Raw genomic sequence first — 13,203 nt, 5'->3', positions numbered from 1 at the left:
GGGAAGCGGTGTATTGCAGCCGCCTTTAGCAACACAAACACAGCCGGCGTTTTCTTGTTTACATTTCCGAAAGATGACGGTGAATTTTTACTATGGAACACAGATGTCAAGCGAACACGGTTGGATTAGACCACACACACAAAGTACAGTGTATTATGCAGCGATCATTTCGAAAGATCGTGTTTCGAAGAGGGTCCCTTGCGAATGGCAGAGATGGGCATCGCCACCACCCGTCAACTGGTGCTGAAGAAAGGTGCGGGGCCGACCTTCAAGTTGTACAGGTATGACCATATTATCTCGTTAAAACACTAGTAACACAATGAGCAGATAAGGGTTTTTCCAGAATGATACTAGTAAATGTGTCTAACAACATCTAAATCACTCTCACTGTATAGTCTTTATTTTGTTCATTTTATCTAGTCCTTCACTCTCACTTTCCTCATCCACGAATCTTTCATCCTCGCTCAAATTAATGGGGAAATCGTCGCTTTCTCGGTCTGAATCGCTCTCGCTACTGGTGGCCATGATTGTGAACAATGTAAGGATTTGAGGGAGTCCACAACCTGTGACGTCACGCGCACATCGTCTGCTTCTTCCGGTACAGACGAGGCTTTTTTATTAGCGACCAAAAGTTGCGAACTTTGTCGTCGATGTTCTCTACTAAATCCTTTCAGCAAAAATATGGCCGTGTCGCGAAATGATAAAGTATGACACATAAAATGGACCTGCTATCCCCGTTTAAATAAGAAAATCTCATTACAGTAGGCCTTTAAAAAGTAATTCCAGGACAACATATAACAGTAGAAGATGAGAAGCATTACATACAACATCAAATATACATTCATATTAACCATGCTGTGTTCATAAAGTAAATTTTGCACAATCACTGTTTAAGTGTTTTTAAATTCCTGCAGCTTCCGTGACTGTTACACACTTGTGTTTACTGACTTTATACTTAACCCGGAACATCTTATCACACACAGTTCATCTGAACGGTTTCTCTCCAGTGTGTGTTCTCATGTGTGCTGTCAAGTTTTGTTTTCTGGAGAAAGTCTTCTTACATACAGAGCAAGTAAAAGGTTTCTCTCCGGTATGTGTTCTCATGTGCGTGGACATGTTAGGCTTTCTGGAGAAACTCTTTTTACAAACAGAGCAAGTAAAAGGTTTCTCTCTAGTATGTATTCTCATGTGTCTGGTCATGACAGTCTTTATAGTGAAACTCTTCTTACAAACAGTGCAAGTAAAAGGTTTCTCCCCCGTATGTATTCTCATGTGTGTGGTCATGTCAAACTTTCTGGAGAAACTCCTCTTACAAACAGAGCAAATAAAAGGTTTCTCCCCAGTATGTTTTCTCATGTGTATGGTCATGGCAAGCTTCATGGAGAAACTCTTCTTACAAACAGAGCAAATAAAAGGTTTCTCTCCAGTGTGTGTTCTCATGTGTGTGGTCATGTCAAGCTTTCTGGAGAAACTCTTCTTACAAACAGAGCAAGTAAAAGGTTTCTCTCCAGTATGTATTCTCATGTGTGTGGTCATGTTACGCTTTGTGGAGAAACTCTTCTTACAAACAAAACAAGTAAAAGGTTTCTCTCCAGTGTGTTTTCCCACGTGTATCGTCATGTGTTGCTTTGTGGAGAAACTCTTCTTACAAACAGAGCAAGTAAAAGGTTTCTCTCCAGTATGTGTTCTCATGTGTGTGGTCATGTTACGCTTTGTGGAGAAACTCTTCTTACAAACAGAGCAAGTAAAAGGTTTCTCTCCAGTATGTATTCTCATGTGTACTGTAAAATTACTCTTGTGTCTAAATGATTTCCCACATTCAGAGCAGTCAAAGTGTTTGTTGTTAGTGTGATGTCTCGTATCACCTTTAGAGTCGTTTTTACTCTCCAAAGGTTTTTGGATGTGGTCACTGTGATCAGAAGAGTCTGACATCATGTGGTCCATGTCTGGCAGTGGAGCAAAGATGCTGTCTGGTTGTGACTTTATATGTTCACAATGCTCTCCATCAGCTTCTGTGATGTGTTGACTTACAAGCTCCGCCCCTCTGTTCTCCTCACTTTGACTGTGATGAAGCTGTAAGGACTGAGCTTCATCTTCATCATTATCCTCCACCAACATTTGAAGCTGATCCCACAGTTCCTCCTCTTCTTCTTTAATGTGGGAGGGGGCCTGTCGCTCCTTCTGTCCCACACTGGAGCTCCACTCCTGCTGCTTGGAGGGAATCTCTTCATGAGTCTCTGCTGACACCTGCTGGACGTCTGCAGAACATAAAACACAAATGAGGTGTTACTGTATTGAAGTTTGCAGTATTCAAACTATTCACATGTGAGCTAGGCCAAACGGACAGTGATGGGCAAGCGACTTGGAAAATGTAGTAAGCTGAGCTACAAGTTACTCTCCATTAAATGTAGCTAAGCTATCCTCAGAGAATTGTAGCAAGCTACACTACACGCTACACTGCAAAAGTAGCTTGCCACATCAAAGCTACATTTAACAGCATTTCTATCTATTGGCCCACATGTATAATGTCAGTGTTAATGTAACTGAGAGTGTGCACATGGACCCAGTGAGGGTCAATTGCTGTTAACTATCTGTCATTGAGCTGGAGACACCTTACAAAACACTCCACAGTGTGCATTCATGTATTTGTTCTTGTATTTCTACCCTTCTTGAGACACCAAGTACCTTCCATATGAGGAGGTGTGAACAAGTTAGGACATAAATCATGGTGCCATTACGGAAAACCGTTGTATCTAATAGAGAATGTCTCATTTGCACCCCCGGTGGTGAAATCTATCAAAATTAGGGTGGTCCCAAAAAGGAGGAATTTTTCAAATTGAATGTGTGTCGGTTTTAAAAGTGCTCCCCTTCTGATCAACATATGAAATAACAAGTGAATGTAAGAAATCGAAATGATCCTGCTTATGCCAAAATGATTTCGAAAAAGTGTATACCGTAATTTTCAGAGTATACGTCGCTCCGGAGTATAAGTCGCACCTGCCGAAAATGCATAATAAAGAAGGAAAAAAACATCTAGGTCTGGAGAATAAGTCGCATTTTTTGGGGACATTTATTTGATAAAACCCAACACCAGGAATAGACATTTGAAAGGCAATTTAAAATAAACAAAGAATAGTGAACAACAGGCTGAATAAGTGTAGGTTATATGAGGCATAAATAACCAACTGAGAAGGTGCCTGCTATGTTAACCTAACATATTATGCTAAGAGTCATTCAAATAACTATAACATATAGAACATGCTATACCTTTACCAAACTATCTGTCACTCCTAATCGATAAATATCATGAAATATTATACGTCTAGTCTCTTACGTGAATGAGATAAATAATATTATTTGATATTTTACAGTAATGTGTTAATAATTTCACACATAAGTCGCTTCTGAGTGTAAATCGCACCCTCGGCCAAACTATGAAAAAAACTGTGACTTATAGTCCAGAAAATATGGTGTGTGTATATATGTATATATATATATATATATATATATATATATATATATATATATATATATATATATATATATATATATATATATATATATATATACATACATATATATATATATTAGTGGTGTGGGAACAAATCAATTCGAAGTTGGGTCGCGATTCTCACGTTGTGCGATTCAGAATCGATTCTCACTTTTTTTTTTTTAATAAATAAAAACTAATCAATCCAACAAAACAATACACAGCAATACCATAAAACAATGCAATCCAATTCCAAAACCAAAGCTGACCCAGCAACACTCAGAACTGCAATAAACAGAGCAATTGAGAGGAGACACAAACACCACACAGAACAAACTAAAAGTAGTGAAACCAAAATGAATATCATCAACAACAGTATCATTATTAGTTATAATTTCAGCATAGCAGTGATTAAAAATCCCTCATTGACATTATCATGAGAGATTTATAAAAAAAAAAAAAAAGAACAATAGTGTCACAGTGGCTTACACTTGCATGGCATCTCATAAGCTGGACAACACACTGTGTCCAATGTTTTCACAAAGATTAAATAAGTCATATTTTTTGGTTCGCTTAATAGTTAAAAACATTTACATTATTGCAATCAGTTGATAAAACATTGTCCTTTACAATTATAAATGTTTTTTTACAAAAATGTATTACTCTGCTAGCATGTCAGTCGACTGGGGTAGATCCTGCTGAAATCTATGTATTGAATGAATACAGAATCCTTTTGAATCAGAAAAATATCGTTTTTGAATTGGGAATCATGTTGAATCGAAAAAAATCGATATCTAATCGAATCACAACCCCAAGAATAGATACTGAATCGAATCGTGGGACACCCAAAGATTTTCAGCCCTAATACATATATATATATATATATATACATATATACATATATATATATATATATATATATATATATATATATATATATATATATATATATATATATATATATGTAGTGAGGTCCACAAGTATTTTGTACACCCTGCAATTTTGTGAGTTCTCCCTCTTAGAAATTAGGGAGAGGTGTGAAATGTTCATCATAGCTGTATTTCCACTTTTACAGACATAATCTAAAAAGAAAAATCCGGAAATCACATTGTATGATTTTTTTTTATGATTTATTTGTATGTTACTGGGGTTCATAAGTATTTGTACACATGAGAATATCAGTGTTAATACTTAGTGTAGAGCAATTACAGAGGTCAAAGGTTTCCTTTAGTTGTTCAGCAGGTTTGCACACACGGCAACAGGGATGTTGGCCCACTCCTCCACACAAATCTTCTCTAGAACTGTCAGCTTTCAGGGCTGTCACCGACCAACAAAAAGTTTCAGCTCCCTCCAAAGATTTTCTATTGGATTTATATGTGGAGACTGGCTAGGCCACTCCAAAACCTTGATATGCTTGGTATGGAACCAGTCCTTGGTTATCCTGGCTGTGTGCTTCGTGTTGGAAGACCCAGCCACGATCCATCTTCAATGCTCTAAATGAGAGAAGGAGGTTTTTGGCCAAAATCTCTCAATACGTGGCCCCATTCACCCTCTCCGGAATCGAGTGCAGTCGCCCTGTCCCCTTTGCTGAAAAGCACCCTCAAAGCATGATCTTTCCACACCCATGCTTCACTGTAGGAATGGTGTTCTTGGGATGATACTCAGCCGTCTTTTTCCTCCTAACCCGACGGGTGGATTTTACACCAACATTTTCTATTTTGGTCTCATCTGACCACATGACTTCCTCCCATGACTCCTGTGGATCATCCAGATGGCCATTGGCAAACTTCAGACGGGCCTGGACATGGGCTGGCTTAAGCAGGGGAACCTTCCGTGCCATGCATGATTTTAAACCGTAGCGTTCTACTGATAGTAGCCTTAGAGACAGGAGTCCCAGCTCATTCACCAGCTCCTGCCGTGTAGTTCCGGGCTGATGCCTCACTTTTCTTATCATGAGTGATGCCCCGCTAGGAGAAATCTTACATCGAGCCCCAGTCCGAGGTAGATTAGCAGTCATGTTTAGCCTCTTCCATGTTCTAACAATTTCTGCAACAGTTGATCTATTCTCACCAAGCTGCTTCTCAATTGTCACATAGCCTTTTCCAGCTTTGTGGAGCTCTACAATTTTGTATCTAGGGTTCTTCTGACAGCTCTTTGGTCTTGTCCATAGTAGAAGGTGGATCTTGACTGACTGTGGGCTGCACATGTGACTTTAATGAGCTCAAAAGAGTGGTGGGTGGGTGTTTAGTTGTGGGTTGAAGGTGGACTTTTTTAAGGTAGAATGACATCTCTTTGAGAGTCATAATTATTGCTGATTCTCACGTGTGCAAATACTTATGAACCCCAGTAACATACAAATTTATCGTAAAAAAAATCATACAATGTGATTTCCGGATTTGTCTTTTTTGATTATGTCTCTTAACAGGGGAAATACGTCCATGATGGACATTTCAGACCTCTCACTAATTTCCAAGTGGGAGAACTTGCAAAAATGCAGGGTGTGCAAATACTTGTGAACCTCACTGTGTATATATATATATATATATATATATATATATACATGCACACACACACACATGTACACACATATATATATATATATATATATATATATATATATATATATATATATATATATATTTATACACACACTCCTCTCTGAGCTGCCACCTTATCATGGTAGAGGAGTGTGCGTGTCCCAATAATCCTAGGAGCCCTGTTGTCCGGTGGCTTTATGCCCCCTTGGTAGGGTCTACCAAGAGAAACTGGTCCTAGGTCAGACAAAGAGCAGCGCGAAGACCTTTTTGAAAAATACAAACGAAGGACCCAGATTTCCCTCGCCTGGACGCAGGTCACTAGGGCCCCCCATCGTGTCCCCGGAGGTGGGACACGATGGCGAGCGCCTGGTTCCCATGGGCACAGCCCGAAGAGGCCATGTGGGTTCCCCCCTCCAATGGGCTCACCACCCATAGCAGGGGTCATAGAGGTCGGGTGCGATGTGAGCTGGGCGGTAGCCGAAGGCAGGGCACTTGGCGGGTCCGATCCTCGGCTACATCTTGGGACGTGGAATGTCACCTCACTGGGGGGGAACGGAGCCTGAGCTAGTGCGCGAAGTAAAGAAGTTCCGGCTAGATATAGTCGGACTCACTTCGACGCTCAGCAAGGGCTGTGGAACCAGTTCTCTCGAGAGGGACTGGACTCTCTTCCACACTGGCGTTGCACTCAGTGGGAGGTGGCGGGCTGGGGTGGCTATTCTTGTTGCCCCCTGGCTCAAAGCCTGGACGTTGGAGTTCAACCTGGTGGAGAGGGTAGCTTCCCTTCGCCTTCGGGTGGGGGGACGGGTCCTGACTGTTGTTTGTGCTTACGCACCAAACGGCAGCTCAGAGTACCCACCCTTTTTGGATTCACTCAAGGGAGTACAGGAGAGTGCTCCCCCGGGTGATTCCCTTGTCCTACTGGGGGACTTCAACGCTCACGTTGGCAACGACAGTGAAACCTGGAGAGGCGTGATCTGAACCCAAGTGGTGTTTTGTTATTGGACTTTTGTGCTCGTCACGGATTGTCCATAACAAACACCATGTTCAAACATAAGGGTGTCCATATGTGCACTTGGCACCAGGACACGCTAGGCCGCAGTTCCATGATCGACTTTGTAGTTGTGTCATCGGATTTGCGGCCTTATGTTTTGGACACTCGGGTGAAGAGAGGGGCGGAGCTTTCTACCGATCACCACCTGGTGGTGAGTTGGCTGCGATGGTGGGGGAGGATGCCGGACACACCTGGGAGGCCCAAACGCATTGTGAGGGTCTGCTGGGAACGTCTGTCAGAGTCTCCTGTCAGAGAGAGTTTCAATTCACACCTCCGGAAAAACTTTGAACATGTCACGAGGGAGGCGCTGGTAGTGGCGTTCTGTACAAAATTTAACTTTAATTTAGTGTTGTTTTGATATGCCATATTAGTGACATCATGCACAAAAGTGCACTATGAGCTTGTTTTAAAATGTCTCTGACAATCTTGCACTTTGTTTGGAAATGACATGAATGTTTGTGCCATTGCTCAATAACTGTTTAGTAAATACACTTTTGCTAATTTGACTTAGTTGTGGTTTCCCTCTCTGCATGAAAGTTTAAAAGTAGCATATATGAATGCAGTATGAAGAAGAATGTTTGAATGTAGACACATAGAATCATCATACTGCTGTGATTATATGCATCAAGTGTTCATTCAAGGCTAAGGCAAAATATCCACATATATATGCTGTATCGTGATGTGGACTAAAAATATTGAGATATTAATAAAAGGCCATATCGCCCAGCCCAGTTAGAATGGGATTTTTTTTTTTTAATATATCCACTATCATGTATTTTATAATGATTGTGAATGATAGAAAAATTCCCCAAAAAAGTACAGCTCCACTTCAAATTCCAATGATTATATTCAAGACTTGAAGTGCATGAGCATGAAGTGATGAAGCCTACTTGGATGAGAGGACAAAGGTCTTGTAAGAGAAAGTGAAGAGTCCAGTTGTGATGGATTGAATGCCCTGAGAATAAAATGTTGTGCTTACTTGGACTGTGATGAAGCTGTGAGGACTCAGGTGGTTTGTCTTCATGCTCTTCAGTCTTCACAGAGACAACAGTCAGTGGAAACTTGCTGACATCAGCCTCCTCCTGCCCTACAGGACACTCTCCCTCCTGACTCATCCACACTTCCTCCTCTTCCTCTTTCATGTGAGGGGGATGTGGATCCTCCTCATCCTCTTTAATGTGGAGGGTTGTGGATCCTCCTCTTCCTCTTTAATGTGAGGGGGCTGCTGGACATCTGTTGGGTAAATAATTAAATAAAATTAATGGAAAATATGAATAGTTTTGGACTGACACTGTTAACACAATGACATTAAATGTGTTGTTTTGTGTGTTGTGTTAAAAGCGTGTCTAGTAAAACAACCAATACAAATACGGGAAATACCTCCTTTTTTCCCAAAATTAATTCAAAAGTGGTACAGTGAGTACAAAAACCGACCTGTAAATTTGATGGGAGGCAATTTGAAAAGTGTTTTATAAGTATGAGGCAGAATTGATTGAGCCTTTTTTAACCTTACACTCACTGATGTTAAGTGTGTAAATATTTTATTGTGTATATTGTCTATAAAACCTGAACTTTATCTCTAAATTTAACCATGATCTTGTAATGACATAGTCATTATCATAACTTCAATATCATGGAAATAAAAATCTAAAATTCCAAAATAACTTAAATAGTTTGTTATTGTCATCATGCAAAACACATTTTTGTGGTCATTTTGTTGGCTGGGCCAAAAGGAACTTTGACCAAAAACATGTGGTGTTTTATGGAGTATCTCCATCAACAAATCCTCTTTGGGAATTGGAGACCATCTACGACACGCTGAAGGAAAGTCAGTCACCTTTATGTTCTTTTAATAATTCAAGTTGTTGACTACTTTGGTTATTGAAAATAAATGTTTAATTTTAGTTATTGATCCATGTAAGTCCCAATCAGGAAGTGGTTAAGGTGGGGGGCAGGGTTGAGGTGGGTGGGGTTTGGTGCTAGCGAGAGTGTATATTGTAGCTTCCCGGAAGAGTTAGTGCTGCAAGGGTTCTGGGTATTTGTTCTGTTACGGTGCGAATGTTCTCCCGAAATGTGTTCGTCACTCTTGTTTGGTGTGGGTTCACGGTGTGGCGCATATTCGTAACAGTGTTAAAGTTGTTTATATGGCCACACTTAGTGTGACCTGTCTGGCTGTTGATCAAGTATGCCTTGCATTCACTTGTGTGTGTGTGTGTGTGTGTGTGTGTGTGTGTGTGTGTGTAAAAGCCGCATATATTATACGACCAGTTGCTGAGAACAACAAAGGCAGCAAATGCATGCCCCCAATATTGTTGTCCGGGTGGAAATCGAGAGAAATTTGGGAGAATGGTTGTCCCGGGAGATTTTCGGGAGGGGCACTGAAATTCGGGAGTCTCCCGGGAAAATCGGGAGGGTTGGCAAGTATGCCATGTACCTGTTTAAATATTTCAAAAATGTAAAATATATTCACCATTACAACACCAAAGGCAGTTGTATAAATCACATTCAACCCAGATCTCACTCCAAAAAAGGTTCTGATTTGTGTGCCTTCTATATCACCAAAATGTGGAACACCCTATCAAAAAGAAAATACATTACAGGTTGCGGCTACTCGTAACTGGGAATACAAAGCCTTTTACCTACTTCAACTATATTTTCCTGCAGTATATTTGTATTTGAAATGCTACTTTCTACATAGTACTGTGTGAATTAAAATATATTTCAACTGAAAGCATCTCAGGCTTTCTTGCAGCAGTGAATGTGTACCGTGATGAAAGTGTACCCTTTCCTATGCAAACTTCTCATAACTCCTTCAATCAATCAATCACACATTGTTACAAACTGAGAGGAACATCACCCTCAAACTGTCTCCTTTTCATGAAGAATCTAAATCAAAGCATTGCATCATCCCCACAAGACAAAGCATCTTCTGTTGAAAAAGAGTGTTAATTATGAAATATAAAGTTGGTAAAGATGTGAGAGTACGAAGTCAACAAACCTGTTCTGTGTAACACAATTTGATGTTTCTTGAAAACAGCGTCCAGTAGTTGATGTTGTCGCTCCTTCTCCTCTTTTGTTGGACAAAGTTCCTCCTCATACTTTGCTATGGTTCTTTGGCACATTTTCACACAATCACAACACTTTACTCTCACACTTGATCTCTACTTAGCGATGTGTTGATCAAATGTGCGTCTCTTTGTTAGCAGCTAACAAGCTAAGCTAACTAGCACAAGAGGCGATAAAGTGCGCTCAGACTAATGTATCCGGATACAAACAATGACTAAGAATGTTTCATCTACTACACGACACATATATGCGTACATGTATGCACTAAATACAAATAGAGAAACAATAATGGCCAGTGGCCACGTTTAGGCCTTCTCCGTCAAACGCCATCTTGCTTTTTACTCCTTCGTCTTCTTTGGATTTCCAGCAGACTAGTAGAGCATCTTAAGCCTCCACTGTTTCTTAACGGGACTTCTTCGTCCTGTCCTGTGGTCCATACTACATTCTACAGTACAGGAGGTTGTCCTATCAACTTTTCAATGGACCACTTCCAACTTGGCTTCGTCGCTCGTCTTCTTTGTTTGTTGAATGGCGGTTAGGATACATGGAGGGCACTAGGACCGCTCTTTGTGGCCGCAGGAAGAGCAGCAGAAAGTTTCTCTGAAGTAAAAAATAGGTGAGTGAAAGGGCGTTTTATTTTATTTTTATTGTATATATATATATATATATATATATATATATATATATATATATATATATATATATATATATATATATATATATATATATATATATATATATTTTTTTTTTCCCTACAGGCTGTGCTTCTAACATAGTCTTAATACGTTTTTTCTATTGTTCTTCTTTTCTTTATGATCAATCAGAAGTGTCACCAGGACGTCCCCTGGCCCTAACACTCCATGAAGGACATTTACGGCCATTGACTTTTGTCTTATATGGACATTCACATGGACATTGTTAACATCCATATTATCAACCTTTCTGTTTGGTCCTTGTGTGCCAGCTGTTTAATGGCAAATGTTTTTGAAGAAACTGCAAATGTTCAGTTTTGCACATTTTACATTGATCAGGATTCATTTTATTTAAGTATGACGTTTAGCAAGCGCTCTTTTTCACACTGCTGTGGCGGTGTGTGCGGACCTCTCTTTCTTTCTTGTTCTTGTAAGTGCTCAGTTTTGATCCAGCACCCATCCCAATTGTTTTTTTAAAAAAATTCACCCTATGTTTTGCACATTTTGGAAAAATAATTGTATGGTTGAAGAATACAATTTTCTTGTGATTATGGTATGGATAGGACTTACAGTAAGTGCAACAGTGGTCTAGTGGAGGTGTTAAGTTGATTGTTCTAAGCATTTTGGCATTTTTAAGCATTTTGGCATTTTTAAGCATTTTTGAAGCATTTTTTCAGGCCCGGACTGAAATAGGGGTAACCCAAATTTTATAAGGGACACCAAAAATGTTCCGACTGCCTGCAAGATGTCCCTTATTTCAAAGTCTGGGTGTTGGCAACCCTAATGGTTTGAAAAAGGCATTTTTTCGCTGATGCACTTAATGAAGTACGACGTGCAAATAGATGAAAATATTTAAAAAACAATTATAAAGGTCTCCGTTCAAAATATTCTAAATACAGCATGCAATGTTTTTCAGAACTTTTTCTAAACTTTCTGGGCTTTTGGTGGAAGGACACAATATTACAGATTTGAAACTCTGAAATTAGACAATTATTTACTATTTCCTATTTGCTGTATTTTCTCTGGAACAAAACAAACAAAAAAAAATACTCAGAACCAAAGGCAAAGGAGTTAATGAAAAAATAAAAATAAATAAACCCAGAATTGACCACTTAAAAAAACGTTTAAGATGTTTTGCAATTGAAGACAACACTTGTTCTTTCTGCTGAAGAGAAATAAAATAAACCGTTTATTTTAAGAATGTTTGCAAAGTAAATCTCTGTGGGATGATGTACAATATTGGCTTTTGCTTGACACTCCAAACTTGTTTTCTGAAATTGATAATCTTTTGGGGATCATAAAAAAAACAAAAAAAAACAACATATGTTTAAAACACAATAATTGAAATTTGTGTTTCATCCACAAATGTAAAAACTTTGTAAAAACAAAACCATCCCTCCACAAACAATTCAGACATTGCATTTAATATTTATATTGCATAAAGGTCTGGGGACATACATGTAAAACAATCACAACACAATCATCATATAATAAAAGAGATTAATAAAAATAATTAATAAAATGGATTATAGAGACCCAACAAATGATTCATAAAATCACACATTTTAAAATTGTATAAAAGACAACTGTTCAAATGATGTATAAAGTAAATAATAATATGCTTCCTGAAGTGGTCCAGAAGATGTTTCAGATGTGAACCAGTACATATGTATATCATATAAAGGTGATAATCTATGGGATTATTAACAATTACAAATACAAATATGTCACACTTCAATATTTCAAACACCTATAGAAAACACTATTATGAATAAGTCTAATATTGTATGATGAATATATATACACTTGCATCTTTTTAATGTATGTCAAATATGTCTTGTACTGTTTACTCTCACCTTTTCAGTCAAATTGTTCTGTTAAATTTTTAATAAAAGTACACAATGTTGCATATTAATGCAGGTACTCGACTAAAAAAAAAAAACACTAATACAAAACATCTAATCCATAAATGTAGAAGCATATTAGAATAGTATTACACAAATAATGTTACACATACAGTCACACATTTTAAAAGGAAATTATTTTGTATAAAATATATGTACACTAAATGTAATTTGAATGTATCACATGTTTTGTACTGTTTTGGATTTACTGACCTTATAAAAATTGTTCCTTTTGTAATTGATGTCAATATAAAAGTAAACAATGTTGCATACTAATGCATGCAATGGGCTGCTAAAATGTTGTATAAATATAGAAGCATTTTAACAAGATTGTGTTAGACAAACAACAATGTCACACATGTTATATGTGCTGATGTTGTTAGAAAGTCAAAATGAAAGTCTGGACAGTTTATTTCAAATCCTGCAGTTTCATTTGCTGCTGCTGTTCTCACCAGCACACTTG

At 38.6% G+C, this 13,203-nt stretch overlaps 1 protein-coding gene across 1 annotated transcript; it reads right to left on the bottom strand.

Moving 5' to 3' along the window:
• Positions 1-756: 756 nt before the first annotated feature.
• Positions 757-10,219, bottom strand: LOC133546832 (zinc finger protein OZF-like). The gene is made up of 3 exons (XM_061892664.1): positions 10,077-10,219; positions 8,058-8,311; positions 757-2,258 (listed from the first exon to the last, which is right to left on the bottom strand). The coding sequence occupies exons 2-3, from the start codon at positions 8,218-8,220 to the stop codon at positions 985-987; spliced, it is 1,437 nt and encodes a 478-aa protein (XP_061748648.1). The 5' UTR covers positions 8,221-8,311; positions 10,077-10,219; the 3' UTR covers positions 757-984.
• Positions 10,220-13,203: the final 2,984 nt, after the last annotated feature.

Source organism: Nerophis ophidion, unplaced genomic scaffold (assembly GCF_033978795.1).
Source record: "Nerophis ophidion isolate RoL-2023_Sa unplaced genomic scaffold, RoL_Noph_v1.0 HiC_scaffold_45, whole genome shotgun sequence".
Lineage (NCBI taxonomy): Eukaryota > Metazoa > Chordata > Actinopteri > Syngnathiformes > Syngnathidae > Nerophis > Nerophis ophidion.
The sequence above is the reverse complement of the archived record's forward strand: the minus strand, read 5'-3'. Positions and strand labels throughout refer to the sequence as shown.

What these genes read in the sequence shown, in the direction of transcription:
- LOC133546832 (XM_061892664.1), bottom strand. Translation starts at nt 8,220, where the DNA reads ATGAAAGAGGAAGAGGAGGAAGTGTGGATGAGTCAGGAGGGAGAGTGT. An exon ending in ACAGCTTCATCACAGTCCAA is followed by an intron (nt 2,259 to 8,057) that starts GTAAGCACAACA and finishes TATGTTCTGCAG; the next exon opens with ACGTCCAGCAGGTGTCAGCA.